Source organism: Poecile atricapillus, chromosome 3 (genome assembly GCF_030490865.1).
Source record: "Poecile atricapillus isolate bPoeAtr1 chromosome 3, bPoeAtr1.hap1, whole genome shotgun sequence".
NCBI classification, from domain to species: domain Eukaryota; kingdom Metazoa; phylum Chordata; class Aves; order Passeriformes; family Paridae; genus Poecile; species Poecile atricapillus.
In genome coordinates, this window is record NC_081251.1 from 86505382 (window position 1) to 86524302 (window position 18921).

The following is an 18921-nucleotide window of genomic DNA, read 5'->3' on the forward strand; positions in this document are numbered from 1 at the left end:
ACAAAGTATGGGGAGGAATAGAGTGTTCAAAGTGTAAATTTTGAGTAAAAAGTAGTGTGATCGTGATACAGTGAAGTGCTACAAACAGTGAAGTGAAAATTTGAAGCCTTGAGAGGCAGTGAGAAAAACTGTTTTCTAGTGAAGCTCACAGAGACAGATGAAGAAGACTTTTGCCTTTGAATAACTCATCCTTAAAATGCCATCCCTAAACTCATGGCCCATACACACCTCAGAGTGATGTGAAATGGGAGGAGTGAGCTCTGATGAAAGCAGTTCTGGGCAGCTGACATCAGGGCAATAGAAAACTATAACAGAAATAGTTTTCTTGTGAAAAGCTCCATAAATTAACAGAAAGAGACTTCTGTTTCTCTACAAAAACTGGTGAAAAGACTCTAGCAAGAATTGGGACTGTTTTTAAACACCAAAGTTCCAAAGTTTTTTGTCTCTGTTGTCATCTGAACAAGAGAATAGTGAATAGTAAAAGATAAAAAGGGTTTTCTGGAAGTTTATTCTGGTGTTCTTATTATTATAGTTTGTTAATAAACTTTCTTTATTCCTTTTAAGTTTTAAGCCTGTTTTGCTCTTGTTCTAATCCATATCTCACAGCAAAAAATAAGTCATTTTTTTAGTTACTGGTTTAAAACCACGACAGGATTGAAGTGGATATGTTAATCCTTACTACTATCCCAATCTCAAAGAAGCATTTATCAAAATTTTTAATCAAACAGGCCACATTCCAAAATATAACTGAAATCCATCCCAGGCAATCTTAAAGTTCAGAAATCCCTATCAGGGCTATTCTTTTTTTTTTTTTTTTTTTTTTTTTTTTTTTTTTTACTTTGAAAAATACCTCAATTTTTATATCCAGTTTTATCTACCATAAAATCACTCAAACTCATACCTAAGGGCAACACATAATAGCAACCTGCAATGATTTACAAAGGAAGTTAGGCACAGGGAAGAAATTCTCTGGACTTAACTGTTTGCCTCTTCAAACAGTAAGGATAAATAAATCAAAGTTCTAATTCATCCAATGTACCAAATGTACCACAGAGTACCAAAACATTACATGAGTGTTTGACATACAATTAGGTCCAACTGACATCATAGAGAACTAACAACATGCTTACATGTACTTATTCAGAGATCAAAACACCATTAGCTGTTTACAGAAGACCTGATAATCAATCCTGCTTGGTCATGCAATGATACAATGAACCTCATGACTGCCTTGGACCTATTTTTCTAAGTACTTATCCTTTTTTTGATTAACTTAGCTTTACAAGCTATGCCCCCAAACTCAGGATTCCCTACAAGATTGGGGGATTATTTACCTTAAGTTATCCTCTTTCAGCCATGTGGGTGTTTTGATCATCAGGCCTTGATGCGGGGCAAAAGTTGTGCCCAGAAAACAAACATGTAAAAGACTGAGCTATAAATGTCTAAATACTTATCATTTTAAATATGCATATGACACATCAGAAACCAGAAGGGAATTGGCCACATACATATACAGAATTATGATGGCAAATAAAAACAGGAATAAATATTAAATCTTGTGCTTTTGCACTTCATCTAAACACAAGTAACAGACATCAAGAAAATAACCAAACTGAACCACAAGTTATTTATCAGCAGATTATGCTGGGTTTTTACCCTTCCTGCGAATTATCTGGGCTTGGAAAAAATGTAGGTACTTCCAGCACTTTTATGCCCAGGAAGTGGTGCTGGTCTCTGTTTTGGTAGTGACACAGGAACATGTCCTCTGTATTCTCTTCCTCTGTATATTGTTGAGACATATATATGGAGGAACCGGTTTGATTTCTGTTGAGGAATAAGGAAAAAATGCCAGTGTCTTCCTAAAATAGAGTGTAAATCATAAATACATAGAATTTTTATGTTTGGAAAAGATCTCTAAAAGATCTTAATTCTCTAAAATATCTAAGTCCAAGATCAAGATCTCCAAGTCCAATTGCCAACCAAGCACCACCATCATGTTCACCACTAAACCATATCCAACTGCTGTATCCATACATTTTTTTGAACACTTGCAGGGCTGGGGACTCCACCACTCCCCTGGCCAGCCTGTTCCTATGCTCAACAACCCTTTACATGTAAAATTTTTTCCTAATAGCCAATCTAAACCTCAGCTGACACAACCTGACATTTCCTCTTGTCCTGTCACTTTTTACCTCGGAGAAGAGGTTGACCCTCACCTCATTACAACCTCTTTTTGAGTAGCTTTAGACAGCAATAAAGTCTACCTTGAACCTCCTTTTCTTCAGGTTAAACAACCTCAGATCCCTCAGCCTCTCCTTGTAAGGCTTGTGATTCAAATATATAACATAAATGTTAAAGAAGTTAATCTCTCCATTTAGGTTTTATGAAACTTTATTGTGACTTCCAGCATAATAAACTGATGTTCTCAAAGCCTTTTATATCTAGGTAGTAGAAAACCTAAAATGGCAGCAGAAAGCAATAGTCACATTATAATATACACAATAAAATAAATTGCAGAAGCCTTCAAACACAGCATCCGATTAACAGCACCAGATTTTCAGATTACATGTCTATATTAGTTTTGCTTAGAGCTGAACTTCAGAATGTTGTTTTTGAGATTATTTTAAGGAATTACAGGGTTACAATAAACATTACAATAACTAAGATAATAACTGTAAGCAAGTTAAGTAACATGAACATGTAGTAGCAGTTCAAGGGCCATGAGGTGACCAAAGAAAAAAGGCTCATGATAATTACACTCAAGACACAATAAAAGACTGAGAATACTGATTATAGAAAATTATTGGACGCTAGTTTGATGATTAGGAAATGGCAAAAGATGAAATTTACTTTTATTTGAATGAGGGTTTAGTAAAAGTATGCTGAAAATCAGGCAGGGGCTCACAGTATAATAGGGCTATTTGTGCGAATATTTAGCATAGTACCATTAACAACAACAACGACAACAACAAAATCTTTCAGCAAATGTTTTGCTAAATCAACACCAAATGACTCACCTCTAGGAAGAACATTACCAGGAAAAATGGAAAATAGAGAAACTATTAAGGGAGAGAAGATGAAACATGGGTGCACTGTAATAGAACACAAAAGTAGAACTTTGTCATGCTCAACTCCATCATTCAAGTCAGATACAAGCGATTTCAAGGAGGGCTGGAATTACTGCTAAATGCTTACAAATGCTAAATAATTTCTTCAGTCACATAACTTCTGCTACAGGAAAATGGCCATAATTACCTACATGTGAAGGATCTGTGCTATCCACAAGTTTACAAAGAACAGCTTCAGCTCTTCGTATAACTGTGTAATCATTTAAAATGCCAAAATTGTCTTAAGGAAGTCTTACACCAGTTGCTACTTGACTCTATGGACAAAAAGATGAAAGACTGTTTTCAGTGTAGTTTGGTAGATGGTTACAGCAGAGCATCTTGGCCAAAGATTTGTAAGACCAGCCCTGCAACAAAAAACAGTGAGCTTTTACCTGACCTAGAAGTAAAATCTACCAAATTTACTGTACTAGTGTGGAAATTCAAGTATCACTCCATCTCTCGTTGTTAGCTTATTTCTATTTATGTGGTTATTATTTTCTTTCACCCAGATGTCAATAATGGTCTAATTTTTCTCAAATTAACCTAAATATAATATAACCTGTGATTATAATGTTATTCTATTGAAAGTATCCTTCTGAACTTCTAGCAGGGCTGGAAATTAATGAATCAAAGGCACAGTTACTAAATAGATATTTCAGAGTTAAAGGTGTAAGAGACAAGAAGATGATGCATCAGAGGTAAATGAACTCTGCAATGATTTTTTTCAACAAATGCACCCGAAACTTAAAAGCCAGTTGTCACTGAGGCAAACAGGCACACAAAACTTCAATGGAAAAATCATACAGGAACAGAAGCATGAAACTGGCCTGAAACATTTGCATGAAACTTAACCTGCTTAAATGTACTGCAAATATCAGGAAAAAAAAGTAGGGATTTGTGGGATATATCCAATAACTCATACTCTGGTTTTATATCCAAATATGCTGAGACTAGAGTCAAGAAAATATCTGTTTCTGCTAGGAACATAATGAAAAAATGAATTTTTTAGATTAAAGACACAAACAAAACAGAGAGACAGAAGTAAGTTTTGGTGTGTCTGAAAAATTAGTGAAATACTATAATGATCTGCTCCTCACTTTCATTAAATCCTTACAAGTTACAAAATTTGCCTTTGAAGTTGCAAATGGGGATCAAGCTCCAAAGAGGAAAATATGGGCTTCATCTCCTAAAAATAACCCTATGTTCATATATATAAAAACTTCATTTAGGATGACAAAAATTGTAACACAAAGGGGTTTATTGCTGTATATCAATTGCAAGAGCTCACTTGAAATCCTATAACATGTAATTATATTTCTTTGTCGCAAAGAATAGTCATCTGTTGTTCCTTACAGAGATGTTTCTGGAATCTCAAACTTCTTAACGTAGTTCTGTTTTTGCTGTTTACTAACTTCAGTGAGTTCAGTTCAAAGTCCTCACTCAAGCAAAAGTCCCTGTGAATTCCAACCAAATAAAACTCTCGGAAGCAGTACAGACAGAAGAATAGATTTTGAAAAAAAAAAAAACCCAAAGAAACAAAAGAGCAAGGCCCAGAAGCTATTTGAGTCTCCTATAAATTCACAGAGTTAGTCTGCTAGTTTTTTATTACAGTCAGTGTACATTTAAAGAGGGTAATTCTGTTTTAGAAACTACTTTGAGTTTTAATTTTTACTTTTTTTTTTTTATGTCACAAGATTAAAAATGGAATAAAACTGTGATCTTTAAGACAGAGATACCAATATGTATAGCAGCACATGACAAAGTAAAAAATTTCCACAACTACATGCTACAAACATGTAGTCCCACTGATGATAGACAGCCATTCATACTTATGACATAAATTGGAGCCTTAGCAATACATTTTTTATATGGTAACTTGAAATACCAGAAAATAACTTTGTTAAGCTTATCAGAAGTAAAGTTCAATAAAATTGTTCAAAAGCTTATGCTGACTGTTAACATTTGCTGAATTTATCTTGAAGGCTGTTTAAAATAAGTAAATCAAACATTGAAGTCTGATACTTATAGTAAAAGGTTTTAAAATCTTAGAAAATTCAGGGACTCAGAAAGAAAGTTAGGCTTGGCAAGCCCTGGGAAAAGTAGGTCCTGGAAATGTTAGGCCGTGTGCTTGCTAAAGATCATGTGAAACTGCACCTGTGTAATCAGTATATGATAAATGATACAATTGTTAGATGTGATTAGATACAATTATTGTTTTAAGAACATGAGGAACAATGTTAGGGGGTTGAGGGGGGATCACGAGAAATTCATGCTTGGATAAAACAATGTATACAATAGAACAATTTAAGTTTAATAATTAATATGTAAGTTGTATAATGATGGGGTATAAAACATGTTCAGCTCTAAACCAAGAGGGGTCAGATTTGGGTATGTGTACCCCTGATGCCCAGAGCTCTTTAATAAAGCACCTTTATATAATCATTCTGTGATTATGTGTTCCTGAACGCTAACAATACTTCCTGCTTGGTACTTAAACTTGGCAATAATGAAAAATATAGTGTACCAAATAATCATTATATGTCATATTAAACATTTAATGCTTAAGAAATTAGCAAAACAACACCTTGTTTTAAATAGTTGATACAAAGATTAAGCAGTAGCAACAAAATATGCACTACATCTTACTAGGAACTGGTAGAAGTTCAGCTGGAGAGCAAATGGAATATATGCTTTTTCCTGGACCTTTAACAGAAAATGTAGAACATACTTTCTTTTCTGACTAATGAGAAATATCAACAGTAACTCTGAACAGTGCCCTAAATGCATCAGTGAGCTCTTTTATTGGACAAATAGCAATAAAATGACTACATGTGCTTGTTAACAAAAGATCTGTCATGAGCACAGTGCCAAGACTCTGTCCCCAGATATCCCAAAGCACTACTGGTCACAGAAAACACTCCAAGAAACATATGGGTTTGCTAACCACTTAATTTTTCTGAAGGTTTGAGATATGACTTTTTTCTAAACTGAAAGATATAGAAGAGATTCTGATGGAAAACCTCAGTCAGTCCTTTTCATTACAAAAATTTCTGTAGGTTTTCAACAATAGAAGAAAGCATTTCCCTCAAGCTATTACATAAATATATAAAATAGACAAGATAAATATTTTTAAATGTCTTAATACAAGACAAAAATATTTAGCTTTCAGAAATGAACAGTATGTGTGTTATCATCACTACTTTTATGCTATTCATAAGCATCATCGGTTTATAGAAACCATCTCTCACCTTACATTTCAAAGCCAGCTTGTCAGCCCTTCTGCAGGAATACTTTTTTATATAGGTATTTGCATAGTGTCAAGCAAAAAGTGATCTTAAATCATGAATGGGATACACAGGAGGTAATTTCTTCACAGAACTCTCAGAAAACTTCACAATTTCTCAATGAAAGTAAAAGGAAATGGCTCAAACTGGTCAAAACATGATCCTAACAAAATATTTTGTGAAAGCAAAATAATCATTCTCAAATTCGTCAGCATATACCACTGTTTGAATCTCTTACTAAGATTTACTGTATTCTTTAAATGTCACAATAGTCACACTGTTTTCTGGTAACCAAACTGTTTATATTTCAGGAGAAAAACAAGTCTAGGAGGAGGAAAAATGGTGTCATATGTCTTTTATGCTGACAGAATTATCCTAAGAGGCAAGCAGCAGTCTTTGAAATCAGAGACTGATTTCAAAATAAGACTTCTCGGTACAGAAGTAGTGATACTATTCAATAAAAGTAAAATACAACACAGTATTTATCACTCTACTGTCTGTTGAAGTCCAATTTTTTTCTTGTTTTGCTAGATTCATTTGTACTCTGATTTATCCTGAAATGACTAATTTATTATTGACTCAACTCCTAAAAAGATTATATATAATTCTACAATTATATCTATAAAAGGTGTGAATTATTAACACAGTTAAAGCTGCAGTAGATACTTTATGATGAACTGAATGATTATATTAAAAGCAAAATTGTTGAAGAATTTGTAAAGCTCAGGTTATTATGCCAATAACTTATCTTTGCATTTTCTGGAATGTTCATCTGATTCATAATTTAAACTCATAGCCAGTTATGTCTGTTTCAGATTAATGAATGATATTATGATGCAATAATAATAGCAGCTACTATGTTAGACTGTTTTGCTCACTCTCCCTCATGTAGTTATGAATTTATAATTTAAAGCTGTCTGTGATGGAGGATGGGTATTAAAAGGCAATTTACCCCCTTTAATGGTGTAACTCTTCGACTAAGATAAGTGTTGGTCTGTTCACTGTAAGTTCACTGTCTTATGCCATCTTACTTGTCAAAATGACAGCAGCAGGGAGCCTTCCACTGTTTCTAGGCAGACTGTCTACCTACCACTCCTTCCTAAAAGGAGTCTTCTGGGATCCAAGAAAAAGAAATCTGACAGCATGTTAACTGGTGTAATTTTTAACTAATGTAGAATTCAATGCTATGTAACCCAATACCAGCAGAAAAAGCTAGGGCACTACTAGAACACTCCATTTGCATATTCCTCTGCTGTGGCTATCAAGACCAACAGCCTAATCCAGACTCTGACACAAAATGAAAAAAGCACAATACAAAATGCAACAATAATCCACATGTCCAGTTTCAGCTGTTCTCAGTTAGGTCTCCAGTGGTATCGAACCTCGTGTGCAACAATATTTTACTAGTGACATCATTTCAAATATGAAATTCAAACAAGCAGCTAAAGACATACCTGTTCAGAAAAAGTACCTTTCAGTATTAAATCAGACACAGGCAAAGAGAGCTATGATTGATCAGCAAGGAGAAGGATCGAGGGAGATCTCATTGTATCCTTCCACTACCTAAAGGGGCTTATAAAAAGGAAGAAGAGGGACTTTTTATACAGAAAGATAGTGACAGGATAAAGGGTAATGGTTTTAAACTGAAAGACAGTGTGCTTAGAATAGATGTTAGGAAGAAATTCTTTACTCAGAGGGTAGTGAGGCACTGGAACAGGTTTCTCAGGGCAGTTGTGGATGCTCCATCACTGGAAGTGTTCAAAGCCAGCTTGTTTGGGGCACTGAGCAACCTGGTCTAGCAAGTGGCATTCCTGTCTATGGCAGATGATTCTGAAGGAGCCTTATATAACTCAAAACATTCTATGATTCTGTGGAATAAACTCTTTACAGCTTAGTATTATCAGCCAATAATATATAACGGTGACCAAAAACCTATGTGGGAATCAAATCTGGGTGTGGAGGCCTTGTTAATTCTTGAGTCTGTACAGCCTTTAATGGCTTCTGTTTAGTGTTTCAGGCATACACGTGGTGGGGAAAAAGCAGAACGTAACGATGATAAATCAAACCTTTGAAGATATATTATGTTCACTCAGTTTCTTCTGAAAAAAACATGCACATTCAATGCAGGATGGACTTAAAAAGAGATAAATTACAGCTGTACCTGTAAAACATTTACCATTGTAGAAGTCACTACTCATTTACCTTTAAAGTCATCCAGCTGTGGGACAAATTGGGACCAGGAATTGTTTTAGTGCTCTGATGAGATCAAGATAAGTTTCCTGTTATCGCAGATTATTACATTAAACATAGCAGTGAAATAGTACGACTGCCTTTCTCCTACTTAAAGCAGTGTCTGGATACACAAGAAACATGGTTACACATATCTTTCAAAGTAGATATGGTCCTAGATCATATGTGAAAAAATGGTAAGAACATTATTCTATCTTCCATCACTGAATGGTAAAGATCTGTTTCTGGGCAAGCAAATGTTACAGCTACACAATAAATCAACTGCAAAGTAAATTAATGGTTCTAAATATATATAGTTTTTTAACAAATTATTAGACAGATGTTCCAACAACTGTTTTGTTAAACTAAGTATTTTTTTTCCTATACTTTCTTTTGATTTGCTAATTTAATTTTCATGGTAAGGAAATGAGATAGGAAAATGGAAAACAGATTAGAAACACTAGAAATACCACGTTATGTTGCACTAAAACAGGCTGATGGCAGGTTTGAGAGTACAGAATTAAGTAAAAAAAGCTAGATTGTTCAAATAGTTAACATGCCATATAGCCTTCATGCTGTAAATTGAAATCTTCATAAATCATGTAAATTATGCAAAGGATTTAAATGATGAAGAATAGCTTTAGTACTACACTAAAGCTTCTACCTGGGAGTTTGACCCTGGCTCAGGCCTAAGCCCTTTCACAATTTTTAGTGAATTCTTAGTCAATAGACAAAATGGCATATATATATACAGTTCAGATGGATTTTGAAATGGACGGACAATTTTATAATGATGATCCTTTTCAGGCTTTCAATAGATGAAAAATGAGGCTCTGTGATCAAGTGAGAATGATGCCTCATCGAAACTTAGTAAACGGCTACAAAATAGTTTGGGTTGGAAGGGACCTTGAAGATGATCGAGTTCTAACCCCCCAGCCAAGAGCAGGAATATCTTCCACTAGAGCAGACTGTTCAGGGCCCCATCCAACCTAGCCTTACCAGCACAGAGTGCAGGTGATAAGGTTCTACAATCCAGTCAACTTGGGCTGATGTGCTGGTTCCTACTTTACATTCAAAGAAAACTCATATGAACATATCCACACAAATGTTTGCAAAATGGTAATGCATTGATCAATACTAAGAATTTGCTAATGCTTATTAGGGTATTTTTAAAGACTGAAGAATAAGTGGCACTGTATAAAAGATGTAATTATACTAGCTATTTGTTGATAAAATATAGCTATTGTCTGCTAGCTTATTTCTGAGGCAATGAAAAGCTTTGTGTTATCAGGACATGATTATATTTAATTTATACTGTTGTAACACCAAATCAAATAAATTCTTTCTACAAAATGAGAAGAAGCATGGTAAATAGGAAAAGTAGAAGGCAAAGGGAATTCCTCAGTAGCTGAGCAACTGCAACAAAATAACAACTGTGACAACTGACTAGTTCAATTACAATGCAATTTTAGACGATAATTGGCAACCTCAAGTAGTTTAAGAGCTCCATTCCCACTAGTACTCTAGCAAAATCCAGGTTTCTAACTACTTGCCAGCTGCCATGTCTCAGTTTCATGTTGAAAACTTTTCTTTCAGCTAGCTGCTCTCCCAAAACACATTAAAAATTACAGAAATACAAATAATGAATTTATATTATAAATTATTATAATTAAATATTATATAATCTATATAATAATAATATGTGATCATCTAGGATGAGGCATGTTCTTTACTAACAAAAACATAAGCACTTCTAGAACATGCTGAAACCAAAAAATCTTTTTATTTCAACAATTAAACTAGAAAATGAAGAAAACGAGAAACCAGAAAAATCTGTCTACAGTTATTGGAAGTTTTTTATGTAGATTTTGCAATTAACAATTTGCAAGAATATTGTTACCTATTTTCATAAATAACCAGCTCAAATGTTGTGAGGAAAGAAAATTGTAATGCTCAACACTTAACTCTTTTGAAATAACCACTATAAAAACTGCCATACTTATGCAATCCATGCTAACTGGTGAATATTGTCTCAATTGTTTCAATTGCTTCTACAATGATTTACATTACAAACATTAAATCCTGTAGTATCACTTATACAGATAAATTGAAATGGATCTTCCAGGGGAAAATATTATTTCCTTATATTCCTTAATGAATTATGCTCAAACCCCCATTTTTTTCTGTGAGTTTACTGAAAGAATCAAGGGTCTGCAAATGAAATTATACTATGGTTCCATAGGCTGTTGAACAGAGTATTTACACAAGTTTTTAAAAGCGATCAGCACCTTAGAGGACTTTAAATTTAAAACCCTGCATTTGTAGATATAGTATCAGCACAATATGACTGGTTCTGAAGAGAAAGCTTCCTTGTTTTGGTTCACATTTGAAGGATATACTGTAAATAATATTGGAATAATCCAATAACTGTTCACTTAACTAATTACACTAACCTGTTGCTCTGGAAAGAAAAGGTGATCTGGGAATGGAAGAGCTGAAAACTTTTGCCTCTTCCAGACTAAAATATCTGGATGGACTTTGACTTTCTTCCAAGCTCATTGAAGGAGACTGCTTCAAGATAGTCAAATCAGCATAGGCGGCATTAAGCTGGGAAAGAGCATCTCGTGCCTTATTTTTTTCTTTTTTAAGCATAGTTACCAAAATATCTACAAGACATATTAAGGAAATAATTACTTATTTTTTAAAAGCAAAAATCATCATTGTTTGTCCATAAGCCTTTTTTTTTCTTCAAAGTGAAACAATTCACATTATGGAAGCATATGTGTGAATACAAAATTAAAGGTTGACATATTCTTTGCAATTATTTTTATCCACCTCAGTTTTTCCAAACAGCAGATTAATTCTTACTAAAACAATAACAAAGTCAAACACTGACCACAATTGAGGATCCCATTCTATTCACTCCTGATAAAAGCATTTACAAATAAACAGGGTCTAGTGCCATTGTGATAGCCCCTTTTAATTTTTTCAAATTCTGTAATAAAAAGACTTGCACACAAAAGGAAAAAAAACCTCTTAATTTACAGGTAGCCTTGCAAGTGTATCCCATTTGTAAGCTTTTCACAAATGGTTTACTAAAATTCAGAAGTCTTTAGGAAATTTCTTGCAATAACACTGTGAATTTACTGTAAAGAAATACATTTTGCCTAAGAGCTTATAGAGGACATATAATGAAAATCCTGCATGCATTCAATTACGAACACTGAAGTCCCTTTGAAAATGTTTTTTTTAATAGGCTATTCTTTTTAATCCTAATTAATCTTCTTAATGAAGAGCAGAAAGTCTAAGTAGTCTTTGGGGAATATTATTAACTGGACTAGGTAATAATAATAATAAAACACTTTCCAATTCAGTTTTTATGATAGCTTCTAGCTTTTTATGATAGCTTCCTTCTTGTAGGCAAGAAACTCATAGTTTATTCAACAGCTGCCATACGTCCCATCACTTCATTACATTAGACATGTTATTAAAGTTCTAGTGATGATGTACACTGTCACTTAGCCACTTCAGACTTCCTATATCAGTCTTGTCTTCAAAGTCTTCCTATATTCTTTCTATTTAATTCTTACATGGATTTGCACAAGTTTCCTCCTTTTACTTCTGTGAGCAAAGCTGTATAAATCTGTCAAGCACAAGTGCATTTTAATTTGCATTTTTTCTTATACTATGAAATAATTTATTTCAGGACAAAATGTTTCTGGGAATTCAGATATTAAAATTTACGTTAAAGAAATTGAAGAATTTTTTTAAAGGAATGAGTCAGTGTTTTAGCTAAATTTATTTGAAACTACACCTTGGAAAATCAAAATCTTATCATCTGTGACAGAGCAGAAACAGGGAAGCTTCCCTGACACTTCAGTTCCCACAGATAATATGCTACAGGCCAGTGAAATATGCTATTCTCATTGGACATTAAAAAATTGAGCTGGAATTGTTGAGCACAAAGTATGCAACTGAGTTTGCTCTTTACTAATAACTGTGAAAAAAAACTTGTTACCTTTACATTCAACAACCCCATATTTTAATTTCTCTGCTGTATTACAAACTTTCCCCACTGAGTAGCCACAAAGCTGGGGTCGCAGTGGCTAGAGTTTGCCTACAGGTCTGCAACCTGCTAAAATACCTCCCACCCATTGTGTTGCAGTGCAGCTACTCATGTTTCCTGTGAGGCAGTGAAGCAGACAAACTATGTCTAAGAAGTTTATCACTTTTATGTACAAAAAGCTTTAAATTTAAATGTAAAAATTACAAGTTTTATATTTGCTCTAAGGGCAAATTGCCCAGAAGTCCCCAAAGCAACACTTCATTTGGCTAAAAATAACACATACAGAAATTCTATTCTTTGTAAGGTATTGGTCTTTATATAGCATGAGAGTTTCCCCCTCTAAAAAAGAGTTTAATTTGCTTGAAGACAGTGTTTTAGGTGTGGCCTGATCCACAATATTTGGTTATTGGCTGGACCATTCTAAAGCTAAGTGGTGCTTGGATCCAGGATTTTGATTTTGGTAGAGAAGCAGGTGCAAAGCAGAAGTCGTCTCACATAGAAGCTGCAAATTGAGTATTTCCTTTAACACAGTACAGCCTCTTTCACACAAAGAAAAATGTTTCTAAGTCAAATCATCTCAAACCCAAATAATACTTATTTCCTCATAAAGGATACTGATTTCATTGTCTCTTTGTTGCAGAAGCCCTTTCAGTTTTTCCAGTTCTTCATTATGTTTTTTTTCTTCAGAGATGTCTTGTGAGAACAGTTTTTTACCTGAAGTCATTGGATGATTTATAATTTGCTATTAGGAGAAACAACAAAAAAGCACACCCCATTAACTTTCCCACCAGCTCTGTATTCTATTCTGAGTCTAGCTATAATAAGAAAAGTAAAACCTTTCTATACTCTTGACAGAAAAATATCATGGCACAGTTGACTGTCAAATTATATCCATTGTATCAAGTATCAAACAAATTGTATTTTTAAATCTTCATTAGCAAGGGTGAAGTTTATTTTACCTTTTCTACAAATAAACTCCAGTGTTCTTTAGTATCAGAGAACTTCCAGTATTAAAAATATAATTAAAAACTTATTATTTAAGAACAATAAATTAAGATCAGGAATGTGTAAACTATTATATTGGAAAAACTATATCCAAAAATACAGATAATACTTATCTTGTATAATTTCTATAATTTCATGATTATCAATTGTATCTTGTTTTCTCAATGATTCAGAAGGTCTTGCAACAACTTCAGGAGAATTAGTGTAACAGATAAAGGGATATAGTGTTTTTAATCTACATTTTTACCTCTTTCAACATAGTTTGTCCAAAATAAAGCCTCAGTAATGCTGAAAATACAGATGGGAACATCTATCCATATAAAAAGAACTTGTCTTGATTCCAGTAACTTCCAGTGCTCTCTCTTAGAATTTACTGCATGCTGGGATCCTTGCTGATGTTTCTACAAAATGCCGCTGAATTTTCCCAGCTAAATTTAAATTTTCTGTAAGATTTAAGGAGTCCTCTACACACTTTAAGGTTCAATTGTTTGACCCTTTTCCAGTACCTTTTCACTGCATTGCATTTCTTTTAATGCTTTTCAACCATGAATATCTCCAAGTTATATTCAGAATGCCAGCTGCACTTTAAACTCCTTTTAAAAAAGATACCTTCATATGAACGAAGCAATACTTGATCTTGCGCATGTCAGCACCAACATCCAATGAGCTATCAGGATCTCTGTCTTTGAGAAATGTTTGAATTAACTCATCCAACCTGGAAATAACATTTTTTAGAGAAGAAAGAAGAAGAGAAGAAAAAAAATTCAGCAACTTGCACACAACTCTGCAAAGTTGCACATCAAATACAATGCAAAATATACCAAGCTGCCTGATATTAATAGGCTATTTTTCTTCAAGGTCCATGCATTTGAAATGTATTTTTGTTCTGATTAATGAAACCTGGATTTGATACTAAAGATTCTACAACTGCATATCCGAGCTTACTGACACATGCTAAGGAATAGTTCTAGAACTAAAAAACATCTAAGAAGTAATTTTTTCTTTTCCTCATTTATTTTGTAACCTTTTGCTCTTCTGCTATCTCATAGTTGAAAAGAATTAAAACCTGCTCTCTCAGAAGACTAGATTTTAAGACGTTTTGGGCATTGGATTTGTTTCCATATACAATGATTTGTGCAAAAGAAAAGTCGACTTCTTTTTCTATTACAATAATCAGCAGATAGCATAGCTGTCATGCATAAATTAACTGCTCCAATCACCAAGAAAAGTAAGCCATCTTTTAATGCAGATATTTATACATTTCTCAAAGATCTACTGTTCTTCCTCCAAGGAATGAAATGCAATTAGCATTTTATTACCTTGCAATATGTTCTTTACAAACAACTGACCAAATCATCCTTAGGGAGAAACAATTATTTCAATAATTTGGTCTTCATAAGACAATCTGGCACAGAGAAGCATCCTCTTTATTTTTCAAAACCAAATTAAAATTATTAGACCGGAAACCTATCAGGCATAATATATCATGTTCCTTGCTGGATGTTGCATCCATACAGATAGAGCCAGACTTCCTATTACATGCTGTCACCATCTTTCCAGGTCTTGTATCTCAGGATACATTGCAGTTCATTCTCAAGACAAATGGAAGGGGATTTCTAAGACCAAACTAGACTTTTAACCCACTTACTAAGGTATGTTTCTAGGAAACTACAAGTACAAATTCAAACTCCATAAGCTGGTTTCAGATTTATGGCTTTCTGGTTCCTGACAAACACTGTTTCAATTATTTAATAGGAAATCGTGGGCAACAATGACAGGCATATACCCTGTAAAGCGTAATTTTATAATTTCAAATGTTTATTTAGGGTATCATTCTCAGCAGATGAACTTCAGTTCTGAGCCTGAGCCAGGGAATCTAAGGTAGCTGCATCAAGTGCCCAACTGCCCAAGTAGGGCAAGAGTTCATCTCTGCGCCTAGTGTTTCTTTTGGACTAGTTTTGTTCAGTTCCCTATTTAATATGCAAGCCTTCTGAATGCCAATTCGCAGTCTTGAGAATTCCAAATTGCAGCAGAGCAATTTATGCTCTTCAGTTACAGGACAGGGAATCTTGTTGCCATTTTATTATCAGAATCATTTTGTTGTAACCACATAGAAAAATTTTAGGCATTATATTATCGCAGCATTCAAAGCTGACCCTAGAGTATGCTTTCTGGTATTTCCCTGCTTCTGAAGACTTCTCTCACATTACAGTAATAGGAAATCTCTGCTGGAGAGTGAAACATTGAGATGCACAACAATCAGGAAAAAAAACCCCAACATTATTTTCAGGAGGTAAATATCTGAAAATCAGTAGCTGCAAGACTGGAGTGAAAACTGGAAAACATAACAAAATGTTTTGGTATTTATCTCCTCTAGACAGAGTAAAGTGGCAATACTCAAAACAGAAGAAAAAGGAAATAAGAGGGTTAGTTTCAGACAAACTTTGCTTTCCCATTTTCATCATTTCACTTAAATAACAAGAAACATATATGTTGTCTATTCCACTCATTAAATATCTAAAATTCACAGCTTCTGAATTTATATGACACTCCCTGAAGTCAATGTACGTGAGTTGTACATGTGGAGAGCTTGAAGGAGAAGATATTTAAAGAGTAATATTAGCTATAGAAGTATTATTGGCATTGACTTGCTTCTCAGCTGAAGAGACAACAAAATTTACTCAGTAAAAGAAACCAAAATCTTATTTATTGCTATGTAATTTTTTACAGAATTTAGATAACAGAACAGAACCTGATAGTACAAAGTTACTCATACTCTTTGCAGACACACTAAGCACAAAGAGCAGGAGATTTAATCCTTCATCCATGGAGGCCGGCATTTGTGTAAGCATTGGGAAAAGACAGGCATTTATACTGTTAATCAGAATATGACTGTGATTGCACAGACAAAGTAAGTCAGTATTCACTATCTTAAGCACCTTACTGGTTTCAGTAATTAAGAGGAAACAAGTGAAAAATGTTTTTTGATAATTAGATTGTCTAGATTGACTATATGAAGTCATCTATAAAAACAGGGCTTTATATTGAATTATGAAGGAGATGTTTTAACCTTTCAAAGATTATCTGGTTATCAGGGATTGACCCATACTCAGATTGCAACAGATTTAGGCTGTGGAAATCAATCAAAAAAATTGCACTAACTTGCATAATTACAATTGCCATAATGTGAAGATATTTCAAGCGAAAAAAGAATATATAATTCCTGAAACATTATGCTGTATTTTTTAAAATTATTATTCCAGTCAAGCATCAAGGTTTATTTGTTAAGTGTAACAAATTAGACAAGCTGTAGTTATAAACCGCTATTTCCTCTAATATTACCTTTTTTGAATTCTTGATAAAACACAACAGTCCAATTAATTTTTTGATTTCCAAGTAGTACATAAAAACCAAAAGAGATCTGAGCACCAAAAGATTGAGTCAAGTCTGAAATAGCACAGTGTAAATCTGAAGTTATAAATCAATTCAGCTTCTTTCCCAGCTGTAGGAAACCCTAAATTGTCAGTATATTTTTAGATAAATTTTCAATATTACATTGTTAAGAATGAGAACAAGAAAAGGAACAGACCATTCAAGTCTAAATGCTATGGACAAAACAAAAATAAAAATAAATAAATAAAAGAAAACCAGCCATGCACATCTCCATGAATACTAGGAAAGAAATCACTATCTCCCTCACGCTTTTAGGTTTCCATGAGCACAAAAAAACACCAGAACTCAAATTAAAAAAAGACAATGCTACTTCATTTTCAGAAACATTCACAAGATTAATCAAGGAGACAATAAAAAATCACACAGCAAGGGAAAAAAATACAGATGAGAATAAGCGTAAAAAAGGAATACAGACTGTACATTTATTTTTTCTAACATATATTAGACAAGGTATATCTTTGTGCTAGGTGACACAGAAACAAATGACAATAGAATTTACAAGATTAATATCCTTTTCTTCTCATATTCTTAACTAAATCAGTTTACTATTTACCTCTAAATACTCCATAAACTTAAATATGTGGAATAGATGAAAACTAAGCAAAGAATTATATAAAATAGGGCTTTAAAAGATTTATGGAATTCATATAGGGCAGCTACAGTTACAAGTCCAACACATTCTTTCTGGTCAAAACCATGCAGAGGCTGTACTCATCCTCCAACAGAGAGTGAGAAAAACCTTTTTGGAAATAAAGGAGAGCCAAAATAGCTTTTGTTTTTCATTCTGTTACCTTCAAGAGATGGATAATACCATTCTCCTTAGCAAGAATAGCATCTTCTGATTTAGTCACCTATGTTTGATCCTTAGTTTTCTACAAGGAGAATGCACATTGAACTGTTTTTCTCAAACAAACTTCTTTTGCAAGAAAATATGTTAGCAAGAATTGATCCAGAAAAACAGATTAAACACCCCAACACTGAACAAAGTAGGGTCTAGCTGCTCATAGAGAACAAGAAGCCTAGAGAACTTTCTAGCAAATCTTGCTTTACTGGCCTACTCAGATCCATGGGTATGTGGCAGAACAAAGGTAATATGAAATCATGTGGTAAAACAAAAATCTTTTTCTAAAGGACTGTTTTTCAACTCAGTAGAATAACAAAAAGACATAGGAAATAAAGTATTTTTAGTCATCTATTGTGGCTCAGCCCTGAGGCCATACACTGAGTCAGTCAGTACGCCCTGTTTTCTGTAAGAGCTGTGAACTAGAATTTCTTTTAAAACGACCTGAGCAATTAATCCCATTAACTACTTATGCTATTATGCATAAGTAAATAAAGATAATGGTCAATATTGGCATGTCCCCTCAAAACAGAAATTAGGAAATAAAGCTGCCCAAAAAAGGGCATTTTGAAAATGAACTTCCTAAAGTAAAGAGGATGCTGGGAACAGAATATATACCATGTTTGAAAAATTTCTAAGTATGTGACTGAGCTTTTCTTCTAGGCTATACCTTAATTTTTCCATTATACAAACTGCCAAAAGTCAACGGGAAGATAGCAATTTATTAAAATCATATACAGAGGTTCTACAATATGATTGAGAGTGCCAAGATAACTCATAAACTACAGGCAAGGAAAAAAAGTCCAAATGCTTTGACTCAAGCATATAATGAAAACCAACTAGAATCAAGAAGAAAAAACATCAACTAAAAACATACCAAAACCATTTCCATAATATTGAATATATATGAACACTGCTGCTTACAGTATGATATTA

The 18921-nt window shown here is 33.8% G+C and overlaps 1 protein-coding gene across 1 annotated transcript in view; it reads right to left on the reverse strand.

The window, feature by feature from the left end:
* The window catches only part of KIF6 (kinesin family member 6), a 260796-nt gene that overhangs the window by 148154 nt on the left and 93721 nt on the right, over window positions 1-18921 (reverse strand). Inside the window, exons 11-13 of the mRNA XM_058835346.1 lie at window positions 14301-14406; window positions 13302-13428; window positions 11074-11286 (exon numbers count right to left, since the gene is read on the reverse strand). Coding sequence (XP_058691329.1) covers window positions 11074-11286; window positions 13302-13428; window positions 14301-14406 — 446 coding nt within the window. The remainder of the gene's footprint in view (window positions 1-11073; window positions 11287-13301; window positions 13429-14300; window positions 14407-18921) is intronic.